A 13154-nucleotide genomic window follows, 5' to 3' on the forward strand; every position below is an offset into this window, starting at 1 on the left:
TCATTTTGTTTTGTTAGCTAGATAATGCTTCGTTCTTGTTAAAGCTTAGTCTTTTTATATATCTTCATCCTTCTATGTTTCTGTTTTGGTGGATGCAAAAGCAAGGTAAGTAGTTTCCTAAAGATAAGCCATAGAGAGAATATTTATGTAAATATCAATGTTACCTTGGTTGTTGTTCGGGCTTCAAAACATGATACACTCACATGCCGTATTCGACCAGAAATAAATAATTAAAAGATTATCACTTGTATGAAGTCTTTTTGCATCAATAGAAGTTCTGAACAAAGAGAAAAAAATATGAAGCATGGGAGAAGAAGAAAGATCGGAATGTAGAAGAGATAAAATGCAGTTTAAATACTTCAACAAAAAAAATAGTTTAAATTATGAACATCTCATTGAACGTGGTATGATAATGAGAGAAAATTTAGGAATGTAGTTATTTGTATTTTTTTTTAAAACAGATCGAAAATATTTTTTGAAAAAAAGAATTTTGTTTAATGTTAATTATTTATTAAATTTGCCACATGTCAAAATCTGATTAGTCAAGTGACTTGTGCTTTAGTATATAAAGGATAAACTGTTATCAAATAAGTTCAACTAATTATGCATATCGACGTGGTACACAAGTTATTAGTTTAAGCAGTAAGCCTACAACTTTTAGAAAGCTTCTTTTAACACGACATCGTTCTCCCCTTTGTTCACATACTCTAGGGCTTAAACTAAATTAACTGCTTACTATCTCTGATGGTGGAACCAATAGCTGAAGCTGGTGAACCACATGAGACATCCTAGGCCTCATAGATGGCACATTCTGAGTACAAGCATAAACCAAGTCCACAACTTTCTGAACCACACTCGCTTCCGGCAAACCAGATGTTATAACCGGATCAAGAAGCTCTAACCACCGGTTTGCCTGAACCAACGGTGTAGCCCATTCAAATATGCTCTGCCAACCAACAGAAGAGTTAACCGCTTGTGTCGGTCTACGACCACTCACAATCTCAAGCAACAGAACACCGAAGCTGTAAACGTCACTCTTCGTGGTGAGCTCGTTTCTGTAAACGTACTCAGGTGCTAGGTAACCATATGTCCCACCAGCCATGACCGTTCTCTCTTGCATTACTTCCCATGGGACAAACTTCGAGAGACCAACACCCATTAGATGAGCTCCAAACTCCTCGTCAAGCAGCACGTTGCTCGCTCTTATGTCGCGGTGCACCACTTGTGGCTTCACCTTGTCGTGAAGGAACCTGTTCAAACCAAACCCGAACCAAAAGCTTTATCACAAGACTTGTACATATACTTACAATTATATTTATATTTTTAAACATTTTTAATTTTTATAATTTATAACTACCTATGTATGTTAAAACTGTATTTTATACATAAAAATTATATTTTATTTTCAGTTATCAGAAACTAATGTGTATATATATTAATATTAAGAGCACCTCCAATGGAGGTATCTAACATGTGGTTCTTGTGAATATAAGAAAAAAACAATCAAAAAGGAAGAGAGATTGAAGAAAGTATCTAAATGTAGAACTTTTAAGAACCTTGTGAGAACTCCATGGGGACACTTGTCTCATTGTAAGTGGTGTAATTTTAATTTTATAAAACCAAATTAAATATATATAGCTAAATTGTATTAAAATATTAGTATTCTTTTTGTTTGAGAACCCCTCTAAGGTTCTATGCAATAAGGTTGCTCTAATATCTATACTTTATGTAAAAATATATGTTTGTATACGACTGACTTACGCAATTCCTTGAGCAAGAGTTGTGGCTATGTTCAACCTCATGTTCCAGTCCAAGCTCCTACCACCTCTAGGCACATGATGCAGCCACCTATCAAGCGGGCCATTGGCTATAAACTCATAAACAATGAACCTCTCTCCATGATCATAGCAACAACCTTTAATAGCAACCACATTCGTGTGATGAAGCTTAGCAGCTCGTTTAATCTCAGAGTAGAACTCTTTCTTCCTCTGAAAACTCGACCGCTTCAGTCTCTTAACCGCCACTTTGGTCCCGTCTGCTAAACCGCCGGTATAGGTTCCTCCGGTTTTCGCATCCCCGGCGAGACGGTTTGCTTCGCTGAAGTTCTTGGTCATTGATCTGAGCTCCTCGCTTGTGAATATCTTCCACGATGGAGGAGGAACTAAAGCTGAAGCTGGACTTGATACTTTACGCGATTTTCGACGTTTCTTGCTGCGTTTGTAGATGAGGAACCATAGTATGATGGCGAATGTGGTGAATAGAATCAATCCGCTTACGACTAAGAGGATGATTTGATATTCACCGTGACAGTTGCGACATTTGATGTCTGAAAAAAAGACAGAAACATAAACTTTAGCGTTTGCTGTCTGAATTTACTAGTTATATTGAGAGAAGGGAGTGTATTACCAGAATCAACCGCGCAAATGAAAGCATGAGACGTGCTACATCTTTCACCAAAGACTTGTAATGAACCGTTTGTCAAAACCATACAGATGTCGGCACGACAAGATGAGTTCACGCATCGTGTGCGAACTGGCACTTTAGGAAACATGGTTTGGTTCCATTGAGGAGTCTTGGGTTCGGACCAGGTCCAGTTAAAGCCCGAGTTAGAAGAGTTCAGGGTTCTTCCTCCGATCCAGCAACTAGTAGCGTTTGCATTGCATAGTTTTTGAAGAAAGAATAGTTCTTTGTTCGATGAAGGCGATGCTAAGTGACCGCCAGAGGCTATGCAGAACGTCTCTGACTTCTCCCATGAAGTGGAGTTTCTGAAGGAGGCGTAGCATTTGGTTTGGTTCGGTCCAAGGACCCAATTTGTAGGGCAAGAAACTGTATAGATTAGACAATAACTCGTCTCAGATATGTTCAGACAAGAATAATTAAAGTTTGTAAACTTTATACCTTTGTGAGATCTGTTCTTGAAAGCAGTTGCATTCTGAGCTGGCGATTCGCTAGTTATCTAAAAGCAAATTCAAGATTTGGTATTTAAAGATTTAAGAATTGATTAAAGAACATAAATTACAGAAGGCTTTCACTTACAGTATCAAAGGAGGCGAGATAGAACAGAGACAGACAAGAAATCAAAACCAGAGCTTGTTTCCGACAGAAACCCCAAGTCAGCTCCATAGCTGCAGCAGCTTCACAGAAAACCCTAGAGAGAATCAACGAAGTTCAGACTCGATTTCACAAATCATAAACCCGTGGACACGCGAAGGAGAAGATTCATCGGAGAATTAGAGAATACAGCTAAGTCATAGCATCAGAAAGGAAAACGAAGACTTTGTGTTGAATGAAGGGTCTGGGAAATTGGGGTTTCGTGTAATCGCAGAGACTAGAGAGAGAGAGAGAGATTGAGAAAAAGCTTTAATGGCGAATTTAATGGAGCAGACAGTAGACGGACTTCGGACAAGTCAGTGGGTAGTTCGGACATAAAAAATCTAATTTTCTTGTTTCCACCCTTAATTTATATGAAAATACATTTGGCCCCTAATTTACTCAATTTTTTTTTTAACTTCTCACCCTACAATCTACATTATCAATTTATCACACACTTTCAACTTTATCATAATGTGCTGCTACAATTTTTTTTATTTAGTTATTTGAATGCAAATTCGTGACAAGTGAAACATATAGTAGTGACAAAAAAGGGAGTAAAAGATACAGTTTATCTTGTAAAAGAATCTTTGGTGATTTTGGGCATAGATCAAAGAAATATTTATCTATAGTCCAAAATTTGAAAAGTTAATATACATAAGTTGTATGCTTTCAAACTACACAAAGTTAATATACATAAGTTGTATGCTTTCAAATTACATTTAAAAAAATTAAAATGTTTCTAATTTCATATATTTTCAAAACCTTTCTTCTGATGACCAACAATATACATGGATAATGTTTGTATGAAAATGAGAAAACCCAAACTAAATATTCTTAATGAATTTCAACCATTAATCATAATGTTGCAAACACAATTCATTTGATTCTCTTAATTATCGAATGCATAGATTAACAGTTTTACAGAAAGCTAAATGAAAATGGACTTACCATATATTTGATATTGATGATGATGATGATGTTGATGATGATGATGATGATGATGATGATTTATCCACAAGCATGTGGTTTCTTTTTTTTCTTTCTATATTATATATGTTAGTTTTCCATCTATAATATTCCTATTAAATAAAATAAGTCTTCTCTGCATAAATAGATGATCCTGTATGATATAGGCTAACATAGTTGTACAATTTGGTGAGATTGGCTTGACTTCTTTTTTCTTCGTTTGTAATAATACATTATTATTGATTAAAAAAATGAAAATGGACTTACCATATATTTGATATTGTATTAAAAAACTAACATAACATATACAATCTAGAAAAAAATACGATAAACCGAATAAGATAGTCATTGCCACTAATTGGTTATTCTCAACTGATTAATCTTTCTAACCAAAGCTTTTAAGAAAAAATATATATTTGTTCTGTTTTTAGTTGTCAGTCAATTTTTTTACTACTGATTTGATCAAAAATAAATAAATTTTCGTTGAAACAAAATGTCTTTTCTTTTAAAAAAATAAAAGATGCTATTGTATTAATTGATTGGAAAACAGTATTTTCTAAAACTAGTGAGAGATCTAGTAACTATTAATTAAATATTTTCTAGATTATATAATTACATATAACAAAATTTAAAAACTTGAGAATAAACTAATCTTTCATTATGTTATTACGATTGTACATACATTTTGATTCGTATAAGATTAATTGTTTTGAAATCGCTAAAAATTTGATATGAAACAATAGTTTTTCTTTAAAACAAAACTACCAATGAACAAAAACTGAACATGAAACAAAAAATTTAGCAAAAAAAAAACTATAAATATTGAATTATACCAATCGTAAGATTCGAAGACTATCAACATCTTATTTGCAATTGACCTGAGATGTTTAATAATCAACAACAAAAGCCTCGGCCGTATTTGATAGTTAGTTTGATACTTGAAAGAAAAACTATATTTATTGAATTAGAATGTTCTCAAAGTATTCAATCAATATTTCATTCTTAAAATTTGAGATTCAAACCAAAGGTTTATTCACTGGTTAATGGATCTGATACTGCAATTACCAAATGGGTATTTGAACCAAATGCAGTATATTTTTCCAAACCGGAGTAAAGGAAGTTCAATTCGACCATTGTTTTCGATACCACGTCTAAAATATATATATATATAATATGCTTTTACAATTTCGAGAGAAAAAACTAACTAGTCTTTCTAAATCAACTAGGTGTCTTGCCCGCATATGCGGGTTTAATCGTTTACAAATATTTATTAGTTTATGTTTTATTAATTCAAAAACTAGCATAATAACTTATTATTTATGTTTTCAAAAAAATTAAATCAAATATATATATATATATATGTGACAAAAATCTAATTAAATATGTATGTTTAATTAAAATTTATTAAAGATAACATTAACTTTAACCATTGAATTTATTATAATTGTTTTATATTTTATTTTTAAATTTTATAATTGAAAAAATGTTTTAAGATAACAACACAATATATAAGAATTATCTTATTTTTAAAAAAAATAATATTATTAATAAAAATTCGTTTTTGATTATATAATTAATTATATATAAAATTTATTAAGGGTATAAACGATATTAATTGCTCTAACTTTTAACGTGAGAACTTGATTCCAAAAATTTATTTTGCAAATAATAGTATAGATAGATAGATTGGTTTTGAATTTTTTTAATCCGAAAATTTTGTTTGAAAAAAAAAAGATTCGTTTCCGGAAAAAGCCCAGCAAAAAAACATATGAGCCTTTAAGATCCGACAAAACCTTAATGGGCCTGAATGAAACAAATCATGTGTGTTTTTGTGATCCGAGTAAAACCTTAATGGGCTTCTAAATCTATTTTCAAAACCCTAAGATGGAAAACCCTAGGTTTATATACAGTTTTTGGTGACCTAGTTCCGTCACTTCTCAAGTGATTTTGTAACTCGCATCCGCTGCAATGGTGATCTTCGACTCTCTCTCTCTCTCTCTGTATCGTTGATATCAATTGCTGATTTTGGTTTGTGTTTGAGGATTGCAGACGAAGGGAACGGGGAGTTTCGGAAAGAGGAGGAACAAGAGTCACACTCTCTGCGTGAGATGTGGCCGTCGCAGTTTCCACATCCAGAAGAGCCGTTGCTCCGCCTGTGCTTACCCCGCCGCTCGCAAGAGGACCTGTATGCTTCTCTCTCAGCTATTCTTTATCCATTTCGATTGTGAAATGGATCATTCTTCATTTCATTGTTTAGTATTGCAAATCCATTGAAATGGTTTCTTGAATTAGGTTTTTGTTAGGCACGCGAGCCTGTCTTGAGTTGTTGTGTTTTGCAAGTTTCATATATTCGACGATTAGGCTTTTATTCATTAGTGCTAATTAGATATAAGTTCAAGAACTTGATGAGAGTTATATATATTGAGAAATGGATCATTCTTTATTGAGAAATGGATCATTCTTTCTATTCTGTTTAGTATATGAGTCTGTCTTCATTTCTGTTCGTGTAAGTATTGCAGAACCTTTGATTTCAAGTGTAATCTGTTGAGTCTTGAGTGTGTGTTGTGTGTTGCAAGTTTTATCTATTCTTCGTTTAGGGTTTCGTTGCTTTGTACCAGTTAGGTATAAATACAAGAGCTTTATGCTTTATTCTACATTATGTTGACATCATTTCTTCGTTACATGTTATGTATTATTGCTGCAAAGAGATGACGTTTTGAATTTTGATTAATCTGATTGGTGTGTATTTCATTTTGTTAGATAACTGGAGTGTGAAGGCAATCCGTAGGAAGACCACCGGAACTGGAAGGATGAGGTATCTTCGCAATGTGCCTCGCAGGTTCAAGACCGGCTTCAGAGAAGGTAACGTATCCTCTCTTGACACTCCACTGAGTATTTTTATAGATTGAATCTGTAAGAAATGAGGTTTTGTTATTGAATCTTTTCATGTTTTGTCTTGCTTAGGTACCGAAGCCAAGCCAAGGAACAAGGCAGCAGCTTCATCATCTTAAACACTAGATTTATGGCGTCTGAGTTTGTTGGCATGAATACTCTGTTTTATTATTCAGCATCTGATTACTATTTATCTTTTTGGTGTGTTTTGTACTCTTTTTATAAAGTTTTGGACTTGAATGAGATTTCTGTTAACTTTGCAATTTGGAATTTGCAAGTCCTGTATTCTGTTATTTATTTCGCGTTTAGTCTATACGCATCTAGGTCCTTTGCTAAGTGTGTTTATGTTTTTCATTCCCTCGTTTTGTTTTGCTTAGTGTGTTTATGTTTTTCATTCACTCGTTTAGTTTTGCTTAGCATTTAGGTTTCTAAACTTTATTCAGCTTTTTGTTTAAATTTTTTGAGGACTAAAAAAATTGTTTTCTTGAATGCTGATTTTTTTTATTTTTAATCAGAGATTTCATTCTATTAAATAATCGTGTAAAACAATTTTAAGGATGATGAACAAGTAGTATGCATTGATGTTATCAGTACTACTTTAGAAGAATTTTTTGCTCTGAAAAATCTTTAATAATTAAATTCAAAAGTGAACAATTGGTCAGTTTACCGTAGTATTAAGTTATAAATTTGGTTCGATTTAACCTAAGAAGAAAAATGGCAGTGGTGAATATCGATTTAAACACTTCGTTATATAAGAGAATAATTCTGTGTAAAGCTGTGAAAAGTATAAGAAGATATGGTCTTAGTCCCACGCGGACTGCTTTTGCTTGTTTAATTTCAGTATCCTTCCTTTTTATGATGATGAAAGGTATTTATTTTCCTTCTTTTTGTCAATAGGTATTTATTTTCCTTGAATTTAAAATACTACTACTACAAGATAATAGCTTACCTTGACTATTGCATTCTCCATTCTCCACCACATAATATGATTCAATTATAAATCACAAGTAAAAATTTCGAATCATCATTGTTAGTTAATAAGATACACTTAACAACTGTGTTAGCGCGTAGAAATGTTTACCAAACTTAGAATGAGCAAATCGGTGAGATAATAATTGTTCTCTTCAAGACTAAAGTGGTTGATTCAGAACAACAACACTTTCTAAGATTGTTTTCTATGAAGATTTTTCTAACTTTGAGTCCATGCTGATTAAAAATATACATAAAAACTATAACATCTTCAGTTACCTCTATTTTATTGTTTATTTTGAAAAGCCCTCTATTTTATTGTTTGATAGATTTTTTTAAAAATATTCAAAAATAATTCTTTTTTTACAATCCAAAAATTTCTCCATGCCCATTGAGTATTTAAATACTTAATAATATAGCTTTTAATTAAGTTCACTGCCTTGTTAATAAGTTCGTTGCAGTGCATCTAATCTATTAAAAGAGGAGTACAAAATTAGATTATCCCTTAGTTTTCCACTATATTTACAATAGCATGCCACTGAAGTTATTAATTAACCTATCTTTTAGGATTTTTGTCTTTTCTATTCAATTAATATATTTCCAAAATCAAATTCTAACTAAAAAATCATGGTAACAATAATTAATAAACCTAAATTTTAATATTAATTGTCTTTTCTTTTTTTTTATTATACATATGTGTGTTTGAAAATAATTAATTCCATATATACATTTCATAATTACATACATTATACGGTAATTATTTTACTAATTCCACATATACATAGTAAATAGTATACAAAAATTTTATTATACATAATCATAAAATTGTGATCCATAAAAATAGTTTATACAACAATTTTATTATATATAATCATAAAATTTTGATCCATAAAAAATAAAAATACATTTGTGTGACTTTACAGGTCATATTCTAAATAAATAGATGATATAACTAAGGGTTTACATGATAAAATAAAACTACTCAATATAAACTATAGAATTATTGTGTTTAGAAATGTCATATTAAAAATAAATTAAACGGATAACTTTTAAAATATATATTATCACTTATACAAATAAATATTTATTTATAAAAAAAACTAACACCTGCGCGGGTGCGCAGGTCAAGCTCTAGTTTCGCATTATAGTAGATATAAATAATATTGTATTCGTACTTCAAAAACAATTCTAAATAAGTTTTTTTTCATGTACATATAATAGATTAATATTATACTTTTGCGTTTATAAAAATGATATATTTTCCTTCTATTTATATTTTCTGTAAATATATAAATAAAACAAATATATCATTAATTTGTATTTAGAAAATAACATTACTCTGTTATAGATGACACATAAAAGAAAAAACTCACCAGTATTTGTTATTTTAGAAAATTATAATAGTTTAGCTTTAACAATTTAAAAGATTTTATAACTTATATACATTTTTGTGCAACTTATAACTTATATACATTTAAAGTTTTAATTTTAGGGATTAAAAGGTAATATATATATATATATATTTGAAAAGATCTACACATTTTGCTAGGGAGAAAAAAACAGAAAGAATTAGAGACACTGCCAGAAGAATTAACTCTCAAGTGGGGGACCTACCACATGACTCTTCTTTCTTCTTCCTCCTCCTCATTTCTCACTTCCGCCAATGTAACAAAACCAATCATCATAATCTGATCTGATGTCGTCGAACAACACTATCCCCTCCGCCGCTAATCCACCGGACCCTGTGTTTCCCTTCACCCAACCAGCAAACACTACAACTTCATCTCCCTCTCCGCCTTCCCCCATCGAACCATCTTCAACCCCTCCCTTTCCCGCGGCGCGTGCAAGCGACAGAGGCTTAGCGCCAGGAGTATTAGCTGGACTGATCACCGGAGCAGTTCTCGGAGCAACGTTTGTTCTGATCGGAGTTTGCGTCTTCGTCTGTTTCTACAAAAGGAAAAAGAGGAAGTTGCAGAGAAGAAGAGATGCTGAAGCTGCCATTGATGGAGACTCTCCATTACCTTCCTTGTCTGATCAAAAACTAGGTAACTCTTTCTACATAACTCCCGGAAATCTAGGGTTTCTCTCTTTATTTTGAAATAAAATTTAATAATTAGTAGTATTTAATATTCAACTCCTTTGTATTTATTTGCTATGACTGATTCTGAAAATCAGACAGTAACTAGTTGTGTTCTGTTTTCTTGATTCTTGATTCTGGAATGTTGATTCTTGTTTCTTGTTTCTTGATTCTTGAATGTTGATTCTTGTTTCTTGAATGTTGATTCTTGATTCTTGAATGTTGATTCTTGTTTCTTGATTCTTGATTCTTGTTTCTTGAATGTTGATTCTTGATTCTTGATTCTTGTTTCTTGTTTCTTGATTGGTTTATGTGAAATTTGATTACTTCAAACATTTTTTTGTAGATAATAGTAACAATCTTCAGCAATGGAATCAAAGTACCACTAGCTCAGACAACGTGTTCACGTATCAAGATTTGGCTAAGGCAACAGATAACTTCTCCAGCACCAACCTCATTGGACAAGGCGGGTTTGGTTATGTTCATAAAGGAGTTCTTACGGACGGAACAGAGGTAGCCATCAAGCAGCTTAAAGCTGGAAGTGGACAAGGAGAGCGCGAGTTTCAAGCGGAGATACAGACCATTAGTAGAGTTCATCACAGGCATCTTGTTTCACTTCTTGGTTATTGCATAACGGGATCTCAAAGGTTGCTTGTTTATGAGTTTGTTCCTAACAAAACTCTCGAGTTCCATTTACACGGTGAGTAAGACTTCCTTGGGTTTGATAAATGGTTTGTGTGGTCGTTTAAATGTGGTTCGTGGTTAGAGCCGTCATAAGATTTTAGAGACTAGACAATTTAGTAAAACTATTGATAAAAATTTCTATTGGAAGTTTTATGTTTATATATATATTAACTCTTAAAATTATGGAGGCTTTAGGCTAATGTTTCATTTGGCTATGTCCATGATAGGCTCTGATTGTGGTAAAAGTATTTGCAGAGAAAGGGAGACCAGTAATGGAATGGGGGAAGAGGATGAAGATTGCTTTGGGTGCAGCTAAAGGATTGTCATACTTACATGAAGATTGTAAGTTATGTTCTTGTCTTTGTGTTTGTGTAAGAAACATTTGTTTTCACAGATCGTTTTTTGTCTTGTTTGATTTAGGTAATCCTAAAACAATACACCGAGATGTCAAGGCTGCTAATATTCTTATTGACGATAGCTATGAGGCAAAGGTATTTGTATAACTTGTAAAAGACTACAAATATTTTATTTCTGCTTCACTACTAATGATGTTGTGATATGATTGATTCATCAGTTAGCAGATTTTGGACTAGCCAGATCTTCCTTAGACACTGATACTCATGTGTCAACTCGGATTATGGGAACATTTGGGTATGTAACGTTCTAACCATATATGCAACCACTCCGACCATAAACAGCTAACAATCTACTGTCTTGTGATATTGTCTGGATGCAGTTACTTGGCTCCTGAGTATGCTTCTTCTGGTAAACTCACTGATAAATCAGATGTGTTCTCATTCGGAGTGGTGCTTCTTGAACTCATAACCGGACGCAGACCTGTTGATAAGTCACAGCCTTTTGTTGATGATGATAGCATCGTTGATTGGGTTAGTTATCTCTTGTGTCCCTAAGCATCAACTTTTGAATAAGCTTTCTAAACTCAACTAATTTTGTAGGCCAAACCTCTGATGATACAAGCTCTAAACGATAGCAACTTCTACGGTCTTGTTGACCCGCGGCTAGAGGGTAACTTTGATATCAGTGAAATGACGAGAGTGGTTGCTTGCGCTGCTGCTAGTGTCCGTCATTCAGCAAAACGCCGCCCAAAGATGAGCCAGGTACTATTAAGTTGAAATCTCTTTGTAACACTTAACCTCATAACAGTCCTCTGAAACTTGGGATCATTGCAGATAGTTAGAGCATTTGAAGGAAACATATCTCTAGATGACTTGACGGAAGGAGTCACCCCAGGTCACAGCACTATTTACAGCTTAGATGGGAGCTCGGATTATAGCTCAACGCAATATAAAGAAGACTTGAAGAAATTCAAGAAAATGGCACTTGAAAGCCAGACATTTGGTAGCAGTGAATGTAGCGGTTTGACCACTAGTGACAACGGTCAGAACCCATCAGGCTCCTCTAGCATCACTGAAGGTTTACGTACAACGCAAGAGATCGAACCAGAGAAGAAAACGGATGAGACTACAAGTTAAAAACAGAGGATTCTTGATTCTTGGGTAGCTAAAGTCCAGCATTTTGGGGTAGGTTAGGTGTAAACACATTTTTCATTTCTTCGTATTAACGTGTGGCTTCTATGAAAACTCGCATGAGCCTGATTTGGACGTGAGTATTTGTTGGAGACTAGCCAACAATTATTTTATTTCTTTTTAAGTTTGGTGTGAAGTTTATTTTGAAGAGGTGCAAAGCTAGATGCTTTATGATTCTTTATATATTTTTTTGGCTTTAAGGAAAAGTAATAGGTTTTGTAAGTTTGTAGTGAAGTGAAGGTATTTGTTGGAGACGAGTCAGAATTATCACAGCCTCATATGTTTTTCGTTTACTACTTAAAAAAAAAAATGTTATTATTTTTTTTTAAAAAATATATTTTTATGATATCATGTTTCTTGTCTAATTTATATAACATGTTATTTTCCAGTACTTAATGGAGTTTCTACATAATCTACACTAGGTAAAACAAGTCATGAAAAAATATTCTTAACTATAGTTTTGACATCAGTATTTTGTTTTGGTTTGTAAATATTTACACATTGACTATTACAGAGTGGAGCTATTCGTTACAAATCAGGCTTTTAAAAATAATTAGGATTAGGATTTTTATTTGTATTTTTTGTTGTTCACCTATTAGGATTTGTATAGATTTAACAAAAACAATGAGATCTCGTTTAAAACAACAGTCTCATTAAGATTGTTTTTTGTTTTTAATATCTACATTTTGTTGTGGTTGAAAGTATGGTTTGAAAGAACAGGAGTGAATGGTATTACAGCTGAACCGACGGAGCAAGAAATCAAAAAAGCTTTATTTGATATTAAACCGGAGAAAGCTCCAGGCCCAGATGGTATGACGAGTAGACTTTTTCAGAGATTTTGGCATGTTATGCAAAGAGATATCATCAGACTAGTGAAAGACTTCTTTAATGATGGAAATTTTGACCCGAGACTAAATCAGACCAAC

At 32.9% G+C, this 13154-nt stretch overlaps 3 protein-coding genes across 4 annotated transcripts; 2 read left to right on the forward strand and 1 right to left on the reverse strand.

Moving 5' to 3' along the window:
* Positions 1 to 562: 562 nt before the first annotated feature.
* Positions 563 to 3416, reverse strand: LOC103832799 (C-type lectin receptor-like tyrosine-protein kinase At1g52310). The gene is made up of 5 exons (XM_009108889.3): positions 3037 to 3416; positions 2899 to 2956; positions 2407 to 2826; positions 1762 to 2326; positions 563 to 1250 (listed from the first exon to the last, which is right to left on the reverse strand). Exons 1-5 carry the CDS (start codon positions 3121 to 3123, stop codon positions 725 to 727), a joined length of 1656 nt encoding a protein of 551 aa, XP_009107137.1. The 5' UTR covers positions 3124 to 3416; the 3' UTR covers positions 563 to 724.
* Positions 3417 to 5890: 2474 nt separating this feature from the next.
* LOC103832800 (60S ribosomal protein L37-2) lies at positions 5891 to 7278 on the forward strand. The gene is made up of 4 exons (XM_009108890.3): positions 5891 to 6030; positions 6109 to 6244; positions 6820 to 6921; positions 7024 to 7278. The coding sequence occupies exons 1-4, from the start codon at positions 6028 to 6030 to the stop codon at positions 7068 to 7070; spliced, it is 288 nt and encodes a 95-aa protein (XP_009107138.2). The 5' UTR covers positions 5891 to 6027; the 3' UTR covers positions 7071 to 7278.
* A 2179-nt stretch (positions 7279 to 9457) lies between these two features.
* On the forward strand, positions 9458 to 12485 carry LOC103832801 (proline-rich receptor-like protein kinase PERK15). 2 transcript variants are annotated; one of them, XM_033276503.1, is made up of 8 exons: positions 9458 to 9965; positions 10344 to 10697; positions 10928 to 11023; positions 11102 to 11172; positions 11256 to 11332; positions 11418 to 11568; positions 11638 to 11799; positions 11872 to 12485. In XM_033276503.1, exons 1-8 carry the CDS (start codon positions 9617 to 9619, stop codon positions 12172 to 12174), a joined length of 1563 nt encoding a protein of 520 aa, XP_033132394.1. In that variant the 5' UTR covers positions 9458 to 9616; the 3' UTR covers positions 12175 to 12485. The 2 variants fall into 2 exon arrangements, with proteins under 2 accessions (XP_033132394.1, XP_009107140.2); XM_009108892.3 differs by having other exon boundaries at positions 9461 to 9965; positions 10937 to 11023.
* Positions 12486 to 13154: the final 669 nt, after the last annotated feature.

Source organism: Brassica rapa, chromosome A08, assembly GCF_000309985.2.
Source record: "Brassica rapa cultivar Chiifu-401-42 chromosome A08, CAAS_Brap_v3.01, whole genome shotgun sequence".
Lineage (NCBI taxonomy): Eukaryota > Viridiplantae > Streptophyta > Magnoliopsida > Brassicales > Brassicaceae > Brassica > Brassica rapa.